Source organism: Salmo salar, chromosome 25, assembly GCF_965601325.2.
Source record: "Salmo salar chromosome 25, fSalSal1, whole genome shotgun sequence".
Taxonomy (NCBI): Eukaryota; Metazoa; Chordata; class Actinopteri; order Salmoniformes; family Salmonidae; genus Salmo; species Salmo salar.
The window spans coordinates 26,179,320-26,193,593 of NC_138315.1; the positions used below are offsets into that span (position 1 = coordinate 26,179,320).

General features: G+C 42.4%; 1 protein-coding gene across 3 annotated transcripts in view; it reads left to right on the forward strand.

The window, feature by feature from the left end:
- The first annotated feature begins 1,457 nt into the window (after positions 1-1,457).
- ikzf2 (IKAROS family zinc finger 2) overlaps positions 1,458-14,274 on the forward strand; it is a 34,503-nt gene continuing 21,686 nt past the window's right edge. The window contains exons 1-3 of one of the 3 annotated variants that reach the window (XM_014173735.3): positions 1,458-1,793; positions 4,695-4,741; positions 11,036-11,143. In XM_014173735.3, the coding sequence (XP_014029210.2) occupies positions 1,690-1,793; positions 4,695-4,741; positions 11,036-11,143 (259 nt within the window). In that variant the 5' untranslated portion in view covers positions 1,458-1,689. Of the gene's footprint in view, positions 1,794-2,306; positions 2,751-4,694; positions 4,742-11,035; positions 11,144-14,274 lie in introns of those variants that run through there. The other 2 variants (XM_014173737.3, XM_014173736.3) reach the window with 2 other exon arrangements.

Here is a 14,274-nt window from a genome sequence, read left to right on the forward strand (position 1 = left end):
GAGATGGGAGAACCTTCCAGAAGGACTACCATCTCTGCAGCATTCCACCAATCAGGCCTTTATGGTAGAGTGGCCAGACTGAAGCCACTCCTCAGTAAAAGGCACATGACAGACCATGAGAAACACAATTCTCTTGTCTGATGAAACCAAGATTGAACTCCTTGGCCTGAATTCCAAATTTCACTTCTGGAGAAAACCTGGCATCCTCCCTACGGTGAAGCACGGTGGTGGCAGGGACTGGGAGACTAGTCAGGATCGAGGCAAAGACGAACGGAGCAAAGTACAGAAAGATCCTTGATGAAAACCTGCTCCAGAAAGCTCAGGACCTCAGACTGAGGTAAAGGTTCACCATCCAACAGGACAATGACCCTAAGCACACAGCCAAGACAATGCAGGAGTGGCTTCGGAACAAGCGTCTGAATGTCCTTGAGAGGCCCAGCCAGATCCTGGGCTTGAACCCGATCTAACATCTCTGGAGAGACCTGAAAATAGCTGTGCAGTGACACTCCCCATCCAATCTGACAGTGCTTGAGAAGAATGGGAGAAACTGCCCAAATACAGGTATGCCAAGCGTGTAGCGTCATACCCAAGAAGAATCGATGCTGTAATTGCTGCCAAAGGTGCTTCAACAAAGTACTGAGTAAAGGGTCTGAATACTTATGTAAATATGATATTTCCGTTTTTTTTTTATATATATATAAATTAGCAAAAATCTCAGAAATCTTGTTTTTGCATTGTCATTATAGGGTATTGTGTGCAGGAATGGGGGGAGGGGGAAATTTAGTCAATTCTAGAACAAGGCTGTAAAGTAACACAATGTGGAAAAAGTCAAGGGGTCTGAACACTTTCTGAAGGCACTCTATATAATGTATTTTTGCTTTTGTCCATGTTTTTTATTATTTAGAACTCTTAGGCAATATGCAGGCAAATGTGCTGTCGAACATGTGAAAATAACTGGAATCCCCCCTATAATAATAATAACAACAATAATAACAATAATAATGATGATAATAATGAAGTGTTATTAATATATGTTCATGTTCTATCAAAATATTGATTTTAAGTCACAGCCTACTTTATAGCCCATCAGCTTGGTTGATATGCACTTTTTAGTAACAGTTTAATAGGCTAATACAATTCATATTATTATGAGAATTGTATCTACTGTAATTATTAAGTAGCAGTATCGCTTTATTACTCCCCTATTATTATTATTATCATCCTATTGTATCCTATTCAATCATTGTTTTCACCATTTACTCAGAATCAAAATGTGTTAGTGTTATTTTAGCTAAATGTAATGTCAATATGTTATATGCCAAAGAAACAGGCTGTGAAGTCCTGTAATCGATTGCCGAACACAGACAGGCAGTCAGAGAGAGAGAGATCCGTTTCTCTGTGTTAGACCAAGTTCCCAGAATAGACACTCGCGGACTCGTCTGCTTTTCTTTCTAATATGGAGGAAGTATCGGCGGATTAACTGTTGCTGCCTGCGCCACTAATGTAATATGTTACAGTGTGATCCAAGAAAGATATTCCTATGGGTGAAATGTGTTGGCTAGTCCTAATTTCCGAGCATAGGTGGTGGCATTATTCAATCTCCTGCGTTTATAAGGTAAAGAAAGAAAGAAAACCAATGCAACTCAGTGATGATATTTAGCCTACAAGGATAACGGTTACTCTGCTATAATGACATATAAAATATGCCCGTGGATAAACGCTCAACATCCGACCATTGATTCATCCAGACAATGCAATGCGTGCTGCTGTCTCCACGACATCCAGCGAGACAGGTGGGTCTCACGTATGAAAGCCAGACGGCTCGCGACTCAACCGTGATCCGATACCTGTTGATGCAGGAGTGGGGGGTTCTGCGAACTCTCTATGACACCATTCGAAATGGTTTTTTTTCCCCCAAACAGCAATGCCAAGAGAGACACTCTATCATCTTATGTAAACCTAATTGAATTAGACTGAATGGGCACTATAGTTGAGGAGACGTTCTGTCTCTACTGAAATGTATTTCTCACGGCACCTGTGAATATTTTGGCAGGTTAGTATGAGACAGCATGTTATCTGGCATATCTCTCAGGGACTGCCTACTGACTCACTCACTCACTCCGACTTCATCCAATACCTTTTGAATATCCTACGTATGCTTTTCTGATTCCTTAGCCCCCCTCGGTTTAAAATAGGCTGCTCCTTACTCCTTTTCTATGGCTACTTCCTCAGGAACCGGTGGATCCAGTTTTATCCCCTCGTTCTTTATTTCATTTAGCCTCAAAACAAGTTGAGTCTTCGACCTCATTGCTGCTGTAGTAAAAACAACATCCAGTAATACACAGTCTATAAATGTTGACGTGGCCATATTTAGGCTTATGAAAGTGTACTTCATAGAATACTGTAGGATACAGGGAAGGTGTGTGCGGGGGTCACGTTTGAGGTGGAAAAGTTGACGGTCTAGTTCAGCACAGAGGAAGTAACTACCAAAGCTACTTATTGAGGAGTGCACTGCTCTGTTCCTGAACTTTATTCAGGTTGTATGCAGGACAGGACAGTGTTATACTCAACTGAAGTTTTTTGGGGGGGCATCCCACTTTTTTTGGAGGAGAGTATCCCCTCATTGTTTTGTTTGTTATTGTCTACCAAAAACATATTAGGCTACTGAGCATTTGCATTTGAATTTTAAGAGGTGCAACTTCCGCTGACGAAGATCACTGATTATCACTTGAACAGGGGAGACACAAAAGGTAATGTCCAATCAAATATTTTGTCAATTTATCAAGTTACAGGCATCCTACACATTATAATGCACTGAAAACGATTAGGCTACCATCCTTAAAAGACAAGGTTATGTAACTTTGTAATACGTTCATAATAACTTTTCATAATTGTTTTATCTGGACGCAATATATCAACTTCGACGATGCTCCCTCTGCGTACTGTTTAGGAGCGATTGATCGACACATTGACAGTGTATCCCATTTGATTGCTCATGTCATAACAGGGGACGGCCGATTGTGTCAATCAAATGCCTTGATTCATATAATATAAATGAGAGAAAAAATCAACCCATATAGTTTTTCTTAAACTGAAGGGAGATCTTGGGCTGTCAGTAAGCCTACACACGTGCACGGCGGAGCGTTTGTAGAGACAGGTGTCCACCACGGAGGCGCGGATCGCTGGTGAAAATACTTCTTATGGGCTTTCCGTTTATTGCAGATGAAGCACTTCTAATTTCAATTGTCAAAAATATAAAGGTAAATTATGTTGATGGAATTAATCGAATAACTTAGGTTGCTTATCACTAAAACAACTGTTATGTATTTATGTATTTGAATAGCCTAGTCTACCCATGTATGACTGACTATAAATTCAAGAGAAAATATAAACATATCATGGCTCTTAGTCTTATGTATGAATCGTTTGCATTGTAGGCTAGTAGATATCCAAATTATTGAAGAGTCAATTACTAGGGAAAATGTAAGTGCATGCCGTTTTTTATTGACTGATTATGAATATGTCTTGTGTGATTTTTATTGTATTGTATGTAGAAAGAAGTGGTAATCATTTACAAGACATTTGCCAAAATGTTGACATTTGTATTCTAGTTCCTAGTAGAAAATGTTTTGCTCTGTCAGTCCTCAAGATTGGGTTTCTTTTTTTTTTTAACTGAACTATGAGGGCTTATCCCCCTTGTGGGTCATACTATGAGGGCTTAGCCCTCTTGTGGGTCATACTATGAGGGCTTAGCCCTCTTGTGGGTCATACTATGAGGACAAACTCCTCTTGTGGGGTCACACTATGAAGCTGTACTCCTCTTGTGGGTCATAATTATCTTGTGCATCAAACATCAATACTACACAATTTCATGTGAACCACCAACAGATAATACATGTCTACTACATTTCCGTTGATACTGATAGCAGACATTAGGTTGGCCAGGTTTTTTTTTGCACCTCACTACTGTTCTCTCAGACATATTTATTTTTAGCTTAAGGCCTTTGTCAGAGGACGTGAAACTACTAGAACTGCAGTGTGTGTTCTCACTCCATGTACATGTATAGCCCATATTATAGTTTTAGCTGAATATATGTGTTACTTCTCTAACAGTGCAACTTTCAATGAGCCACTTCATTCTATTCAAAGGCTGCTTTTGGGGGAGTTGAACCATAGAGTTTTATGTGGCGAGACAATAAACTGGTGGTGTGAACTTTTCGGCTTCAGTTGTATTTGAACACTGTATCATTTTTATACATCGTATAATTGTATCAGTCATAATGAGTTTAATGTATTTTCACTCAACCTTTATCGTAAAATATTAGTGAAATATCGCAAATTAATCATTGCCTTTTTCAAAATTAAAATATCCTCTAATTTGGCTATTTTAGCATTTATAAATATTTATTATCATTCATAATGGGTTATTAATTAAATGTATTATGAAGTGTTGCCTAAATGTACAATGATCGCGTAAAAAATAAAAAAATCACTCCAAACAAACAGTATAATATGGATGATTTCATAAGGATTTAGAAGAGGTTAGGATCTACATCTATTCCAAGTTGGTTCAACTTCATTTCATTGAAATGATGTGGAAACAAAGTTGATTCAACCTCTGTGTGCCCAGTGAGTAAGCATCGTGGTTCAGCTCAAGTGCTCTTCTAATTTATTGTTTCTTTTGATACCCAAAGCTCTCCACCGACTATGGAAACAGAGGCAACTGATGGATATTCTGCAAGTAAGTCAACTCTTCAATGTCTCTAACCTGAAGCTTCCTGACCTATTCTAATTCTTTAAACTTTTGAAAAGTTGTATTAGCGAGATCCTGTTTCACATTGCAGATGCTGGATGTGTCTCTCAATTGTCATTTTATGGTTTTATACAAACTGGTCTTTCTAATCACGTTTGAAGCATATCCGTCCGTATCCAAAGAAATTGTAGATGTTATATTGTTCTGGTTCCCTGATGAGAGGCCTAGGCCTACAGGGATATTGGGCAGATGGACCAGGTGTAGGAGCAGGGGCGGACAGTCCTGCTAGGAGAAGGAGGTATCCCCTCTCCTCTCCCAACCTCCTTCTCCTTCACAAGCTACATGTGTTCTGATCCTGTAAAACGATCCTGACAACTTCGCTCTCCTAGAGATGTCTTATCATCAGTAGGGTGGTTCTGTACCAGGTAGACAGTGGTACTTCCCTCCTCTTTACATTCCCCTTCACAGATTCCCACTGATAGAACATACTGACAATCTGGAGTTTGACAACTCCTTCTTGTGTTTGTTGGTAATAGGTTTGGGATGAGTGGTCAAAAACATGAACGTTATAGTGTGAAGGAAAAAAGTAGGATGAAGTAGGATATAGTGCCTTCTGCTTTCATTCACATCGCTGATACACATCTATTTTGGTTAATGCTTGAAGTATACTGCCATATCTCCACTAACATGTTCGTAGGCAAGTTGGTGAATGAGTTCTCTCACAGTCTAGAGGGAAGGTCCGGAGGTTGAGAGTTTGACAGGAAAAACCAGATCCTTGCTCCAGCCTGTGTGTTTCCAACAAGCCACAACATAGTTACTCTGTCATCCGGGGGGAGAAATCCTGCACAGTTCCAACCCTTGATCGTTCTTACTTTGTGTCATTCCTGTTTCTGTGGCTCATTATAGTCCTCCCACTCAGAAATTATGGCATTTTTATAACCAGCCAACCACTTGTTGCTGATAGTTTAACACAACACGTTCTCAATCTCACTTCATAAGACAACCTGCAGTAACTAACATGTCTGATAAGAAAAATCATATACACGGTAGCCTATATCATGATTTCTTGTTCTCTCTTTGTCATTTTCATACATTTTATTTTCCTTTTGGCAACGCCAACACATGGAACAATCCATTGTCTTCTTCCAATGAAGCCTCCACTGTCTATACAAGTCATCTGGGCCATGGTGTGGTGGTAAATACAGTATTGAGTCAGCTAACAAGTGGTGTGAATCAAAGCTCTGATTCTGACTTAGCAGACTGTGTGTGTGTGTGTGTGTGTGTGTGTGCTGTTGGCCCCAGTCGCTGATGTGGCCATACACTGTCTCCTCAACCTGGCCCACGGGTTCCAGCATGCATCACTTTGGGGGCAGCGAGCTGCGAGCTGCAATTGTAACTATTGTATGAGGAATGGCAGATGATAAACAAGTGAGTGTGTTTGAGTGCACACATATGACTGTATCAAACCATTACATTTACATTTGAGTCATTTAGCAGATGCTCTTATCCAGAGCTACTTACAGTTAGTGCATTCATCTTAAGATAGCTAGGTGGGACAACCACATATCACAGTCATAGTAAGTACATTTTTTGTCAATAATGTAGATATCTGCCTCCCGAGTCACGCAGTGGTGTAAGGAACTGCATCGCTGTGCTTGAGACGTCACTACAGAACTGGGATCGTGACTGGTAGACCCATGAGGCGGGGCACAATTGGCCCAGCATTGTCCGGGTCAGGGGAGGGTTTGGCCGGCCGGGATTTCCTTGTTCCATCACGCTCTAGTGACTTCTTGTGGCGGGCCGGGTGCCTGCAAACTGACTTTGGTCGCCAGTTGGACAATGTTTCCTCCGACACATTGGTGCAGCTGGCTTCCGGGTTAAGGCAGCAGCGTGTCAAGGAGCAGTGCGGCTTGCCAGGGTCGTGTTTCGGAGGACGCATGGCTCTCGACCTTCCTCTCTCCCGAGTCCGTAGGGGAGTTGCAGCGATGGGACAAGACTGTAACTAGCAATTGGATACCACAAAATTGGGGAGAAAAAAGGGTAAAAGTACAACAACAACAAAAAACATTTCAGAGCTAAGTGTGAGTGTTAGTTCACTAAATACTTTATTAATTATTGTTATTAATTTATTTATTTTTGGTGGGGGGAGGTGTGAGGAAGGGGTGCGAGGGGGGGTGCTGTGGGATTATTTAAGATACTCTTTGAAGATGTAGGGTTTCAGATGTTTTCAGAAGAGGGGCAGGGTATCTGCTGTCCTTGGGGTCCCAAGACAGAGAAAAGCTTGGACTGGACTGAGTGGGAGTTGCCCTCCCTTGAGCAGAGCCAGAAGGTATGGAGTGGCAGTTCATCTTGCTGCTCCATAGGCAAGTACCATGGTATTGTAGTGGACTGTGTTGTATTGTAGTGAGATTCTTTGATGTTTGCAGAGAACGACAGGGTGTTGTCCAGGGTCATGCCAAGGTTCTTTGCACTCTGGAAGGGGGACACCATTAAGTTGTCAACCATGATGAAGAGGTCTTGGAGTGGGCAGGCCTTCCCCAGGAGGAAGATCAGCTCCGTCTTGTTGAGGTTGAGATTGAGGTGGTGGGCTGACATCCAACCTGAGATATTTGCCAGGCACACAGAGATGCATATCACCACCTGGGTGTCAGAAGGGGAAAGGAGAAAAGAAGTTGAGTGCCATCTGCATAGCAATGATAGGAGAGACCATGTGAGGATATGACGGAGCCGAGTGACTTGGTTTATAGAGAGAAGAGGAGAGGGCCTGGAACCGAGCCCTGGGGGACACCAGTAGTGAGAGTAGTGAGTAGTGAGAGACGCAGATCCTCTCCACATCACCTGGTAGGAGTAGACTGCCAAGTAGGATGCAATCCAAGAGTGTGCAGAGCCTGAGACTCCCAGCCCTGAGAGGGTGGAGAAGAGGATCTGATGGTTCACGGTTTCGAAGGCAGCGGATAGATCTAGGAGGATGAGAACAGAGGAGAGAGATTCAGCTTTGGCAGTGTGGAGAGCCTCCGTGACAGAGAAGATCAGTTTGGGTTGAGTGACCTGTCTTGAAGACTGACTGGTTAGGGTTAACCTCTATGGGCTAGGTGGGACGCTAGCGTGCCACCCGTGGTGCACTCCATCAACAGCAGGTGCATTTCAAGAGCGGCAAATTTGAATCCAAATAAATGTCAAAATTCAAATTTTTCAAAAATACAACTATTTTACACCATTTGAAAGATAAACATCTCCTTAATCTAACCACGTTTTACGATTTCAAAAAGGTTTTACGGCGAAAGCATAAATTTAGAGTATGTTAGGACAGTACATTTACAAGAGTTGTGTGTAATGTTTTGTCAAGTCAAAGACAGGGTCACCAAAACCATAAAACCAGCTAAAATGATGCACTAACCTTTTACAATCTCCATCAGATGACACTCCTAGGACATTATGTTAGACAATGCATGCATTTTTAGTTCTATCAAGTTCATATTTATATCCAAAAACAGCGTTTTACTATGGCATTGATGTTGAGGAAATCGTTTCCCTCCAATAACCGGCAGTCAAGTCAGCGTCACAAATTAAATAATTAAAATTAGAAAACATTGGTAAAATATTATATTGTCATTTAAAGAATTATAGATTTACATCTCTTGAACGCAATCAACTTGCCAGATTTAAAAATAACCTTACTGGGAAATCACACTTTGCAATAATCTGAGCACTGCGCCCAGAAAAATACGCGTTGCGATACAGACTAGACGTCATGTTGGGGAGATCTAAAATCGAAAATACTATGTAAATAATCCATTACCTTTGATTCTCTTCATCAGATGTCACTTCCAGGTATCACAGGTCCATAACGAATGTAGTTTTGTTCAAAAAAGCTCATCATTTATGTCCAAAAATCTCCGTCTTGTTAGCACATGATCTAAGCCAGCCGGACTTCTCGTCATGAACGAGGGGAAAAAATATATTTCCGTTCGTTCAAACATGTCAAACGTTGTATAGCATAAATCATTAGGGCCTTTTTTAACCAGAACATGAATAATATTCAAGGTGGACGAATGCATACTCTTTTATAACGTATTGGAACGAGGGTACCCAACATGAACTCGCGCGCCAGGTGTCTAATGGGACATCATCGTTCCATGGCTCTTGTTCGGTCAGATCTCCCTCCAGAAGACTCAAAACACTTTGTAAAGGCTGGTGACATCTAGTGGAAGCAATAGGAAGTGCCAAAATATTCCTCAGCCCCTGTGTTTTTCAATGGGATAGGTTTAAAGTCAATACAACACATCAGGTATCCACTTCCTGTCAGAAAATGTCTCAGGGTTTTGCCTGCCAAATGAGTTCTGTTATACTCACAGACACCATTCAAACAGTTTTAGAAACTTTAGAGTGTTTTCTATCCATATATAATAAGTATATGCATATTCTAGTTACTGGGTAGGATTAGTAACCAGATTAAATCGGGTACATTTTTTTTATCCAGACGTGCAAATGCTGCCCCCTAGCCCTAACAGGTTAAGAAGATGGTTCTGAGAGAGATAGGGAGAGAGACGGTCAGAGACGGCACGCTCAAGTGTTTTGGAAAGAAAATAAAGAAGTAATACCAGTCTGTAGTTTTTGACGTCAGAGGGGTCAAGTGTTGGTTTCTTGAGGAGGGGTGCGACAGTGGTCAAGGATGAGTTGATGAGGGAAGTGAGGAATGGGAAAAGGTTTCCAGAGATTGTCTGGAGACAGGAGGAGGGGATGGGGTCGAGCGGGCAGGTTGTTGGGTGGCCTGACCTCACTAGTCACAGGATTTCATCTGGAGAGAGAGGGGAGAAAGAGGTCAAAGCGTGGGGTAGTTATGTGTGAGTGCGACCAGTGGACTCAATAAGCTGTGAATGAATAAGAGTGAATAAGAGTGAATGAAAAGCGGATGTCGTCAATCTTCTTTTTAAAGTGGTTGACAAAGTTGTCCTCAGAGAGGGAGGAGGGAGGGGGGAGGATTAAGGAGGGAGGAGAAGGTGGAAAATAGTTTCCTAGGGTTAGCAAGTGTGTATACTGTATATAAGAAGTCCTACCACAGTTCGTCTTTGAAACCAGTTTCAGTGAAATGCCTTTAAGGGTTTCAGTAATAATTACAAGTACATAAAACATATGAACATCAACATTCAGGTGCTACGAGTACACACCACCTTTGAGACACACTGAGCCTTTACCTGACCTGAGAGGCCCTACAGAGCTGCCAGGCAGCCGTCAAGGCGTCAACACTTAGCACAGTAATGGAAAATCCTTCATGACAAATCTGGGCCACCCCTATCTCTACAACAGACACCACTGCCATTGGATAGCCACCTGTCAGTCACCTGAGATTTCATCCAACCCCAGCATGGCGTGCAATCGGAGACCAGACCCAGGGATTGTGTCATCATGGTCATGGACCACAACTCCCAGTGTGTCTCACTCAGCAGCAGCCAATCACAACAATGTAACACCACATAAAATACAAGCATTTTGTTTTAGCTTCCATGAGAAAAGCTTTGGCGAAGATTAACTGTTAGACTGTTACTTTCAGGTACTTTCCTGTAAACCTATATTAACAAAATACTCCCAGGTGCTACCTGGTACCGTGTTGTCTTTGCTGTGGTCTGGCTCCTGTGGGATTTGACACCTGGGTCAGTGGGGGTGCTGTGGTGTTGCTGCTGCTGCTGCTGTATTGTCTGAGAGGCTGTGCTGGGGCCAGGCTGTAACGGGATAAGGGATTGTACAGCTCTCCTTCTGAGTGGACAGGACAGGACCCACAGCTATAGCTATCCCATGGCATTGCCTGTGTCAGGGAGGGTGCTGACAGGCCGCAATCTGATCTGATCTGTATGGAGAGGACACGAGGCTGATAGAAAAAGTAGCCGGCAGACAGGAGCCATACCACCTTGCACTCTGGTACTGTACTGGTTAGCACCTAGAAGCTAAGCAAGTGCTGGGTCTGGTTGGCAGATCATCCACAGAACATCTGTTTGCTACTGAAAGTGGTACAGAATGATTTCCTGTTATGAATTAGAAGTGTGAAATACAGCATTAAATGATCCCCTAGCTAAGTATCTCCGCGTATAATCAGACATTTTTACACTTTTTTTTAGATGGTGTGATTGCTACAATTGACACCTCTCAAGGCATTTATGTGAGGATGTCATGACATTTGGAGAGATGGAGTTTGTATGTACAGTATGTACTGTATATGTATACTGTGCAGTGCAATGGTGTGCAATGCGATGTTCCCAGCTCTCTTGTTGTCTGTCTGTCACCCAGGTAACGGAGACTGCTCTCCCAAGAAGACAGAGAACTCTAGAATGTTGGTGGACCTGTCGGCAAACACACCCAACGCACAGCAGCCCCAGGGTCCTTATTCACCGACTGGTGAGTGGATACACACACACACACACACACACACACACACACACACACACACACACACACACACACACACACACACACACACACACACACACACACACACACACACACACACACACACACACACACACACACACACACACAGACACACACACACGCACACACACACACACACGTCAAGAAACAGTTTATTTTCTTTTATCAAAGTGTCATCAGAAATGTATGTCTTATCTGAAGGGTCTTGCGTAGTTCCCTTCCCTTAAATGAACAGAAATAGGAAGAGCTGAGACATGGTGCCATTCTTCTCATTGTCCTCAGACATGTCACCATGAGGTGGCTGAACCAGAAAAGGGAAGTTGTTTCCCGCAGCATCCCCCAGTATTAGTAGCCTGGTCCTAGATCTGTGTCAGAGGGAGAGAGACTCTCACAGATACAGCTTGTGTCATCCCGACACAGAGGTTGCCTAACACCACTCCGCCATGACACCACTTTTGTAACACAACACTGAAATTAAGCAGTTGTGTCAGTGTGTACAAAACTACAAAACATGTTTGCCTATACACTTATGTTTAGAATCAAACTATTAGTATGGTATAGCATTTTAAAGTATTTTTTCATTCACTTCAGCAAAATACCTCTACAGTTCTACTAGCAAAATACCTTATGGGTGGCTCTTCTTGACCTTCTTGATCTCTGACCCTTGAGTAATGTAAACTATGAGGTGTTCAATACACAGCCAGGTATGGGACAGGTATCCTTACTCAGATTAGCTTATGATAGCACTTTTCACTTAGCTTGGATACCTACTGTAGTTTCTCCTCCTTGGTAACATGACCCGTCATGCTTCGGGAGTTTCTTTATATTTTATTTATCTGGGTTCTATAAAATGCTGTTGTCGCAGCAACCATCTCAAGTTCAGCCAGCTTCGACAGAGAGTGGCGAGCTCTTCATGTGTATACCCCACCTACAATACCCCTCAATCTGCTAGCTCCATGTTGCCAGGATACAGCTCTGGAGGATAAATTCAATGTCATGGTGTTAGTAAAAGAGGAGCTCTTTCAGTTCACACAAGGCTAAAAGATAAAAGGGGAAATATTGCTTAAGAAAATACTGCCATGTTGTTACAGAGATTGCCATGTCATTGCTAACAATAGCAGGACTCCAGAAGTCTATGTGGTCTGTGTTGGAAGATAGATGGAAGTTGTCAATCATATCACCTCAGTGGAGTGGATAATGTGACTTAGTGTCAACCCTATAGCAGTCACCATTACTTAGTGTCAACCCTATAGCAATCACCATTACTTAGTGTCAACCCTATAGCAGTCACCATTACTTAGTGTCAACCCTTATAGCAATCCCCATGACTTAGTGTCAACCCTATAGCAATCCCCATGACTTAGTGTCAATCCTAAAACAATCCCCATGACTTAGTGTCAACCCTAAAACAATCCCCATGACTTAGTGTCAACCCTATAGCAGTCACCATGACTTAGTGTCAACTCTTATAGCAATCCCCATGACTTAGTGTCAACCCTATAGCAGTCACCATTACTTAGTGTCAACCCTATAGCAATCACCATTACTTAGTGTCAACCCTATAGCAGTCACCATTACTTAGTGTCAACCCTTATAGCAATCCCCATGACTTAGTGTCAACCCTAAAACAATCCCCATGACTTAGTGTCAACCCTATAGCAATCCCCATGACTTAGTGTCAACCTTATAGCAATCCCCATGACTTAGTGTCAAACCTATAGCAATCCCCATGACTTAGTGTCAACCCTATAGCAGTCACCATTACTTAGTGTCAACCCTATAGCAATCACCATTACTTAGTGTCAACCCTATAGCAGTCCCCATTACTTAGTGTCAACCCTTATAGCAATCCCCATGACTTAGTGTCGCCCTAAAACAATCCCCATGACTTAGTGTCAACCCTATAGCAATCCCCATGACTTAGTGTCAACCTTATAGCAATCCCCATGACTTAGTGTCAAACCTATAGCAATCCCCATGACTTAGTGTCAACCCTATAGCAATCCCCATGACTTAGTGTCAACCCTATAGCAATCCCCATGACTTAGTGTCAAACCTATAGCAATCCCCATGACTTAGTGTCAACCCTATAGCAGTCACCATGACTTAGTGTCAACCCTATAGCAATCCCCATGACTTAGTGTCAACCCTATAGCAATCCCCATGACTTAGTGTCAACCCTATAGCAGTCACCATGACTTAGTGTCAAACCTTATAGCAATCCCCATGACTTAGTGTCAACCCTATAGCAGTCACCATGACTTAGTGTCAATTCTTATAGCAATCCCCATGACTTAGTGTCAACCCTATAGCAGTCACCATGACTTAGTGTCACACCTATAGCAATCCCCATGACTTAGTGTCAACCCTATAGCAGTCACCATGACTTAGTGTCAATTCTTATAGCAATCCCCATGACTTAGTGTCAACCCTATAGCAGTCACCATGACTTAGTGTCAACCCTATAGCAATCCCCATGACTTAGTGTCAACCCTATAGCAATCACCATGACTTAGTGTCAACCCTATAGCAATCACCATGACTTAGTGTCAACCCTATAGCAATCACCATGACTTAGTGTCAACCCTATAGCAATCCCCATGACTTAGTGTCAACCCTATAGCAATCCCCATGACTTAGTGTCAACCCTATAGCAGTCACCATGACTTAGTGTCACACCTATAGCAATCCCCATGACTTAGTGTCAACCCTATAGCAGTCACCATGACTTAGTGTCAATTCTTATAGCAATCCCCATGACTTAGTGTCAACCCTATAGCAATCCCCATGACTTAGTGTCAACCCTATAGCAATCACCATGACTTAGTGTCAACCCTATAGCAGTCACCATTACTTAGTGTCACACTATAGCAATCCCCATGACTTAGTGTCAACCCTTATAGCAATCCCCATGACTTAGTGTCAACCCTATAGCAATCACCATGATTTAGTGTCAACCCTATAGCAATCACCATGATTTAGTGTCAACCCTATAGCAATCCCCATGACTTAGTGTCAACCCTATAGTAATCCCAATGACTTAGTGTCAACTCTATAGTAATCCCAATGCCTTAGTGTCAACCCTATAGCAATCAACA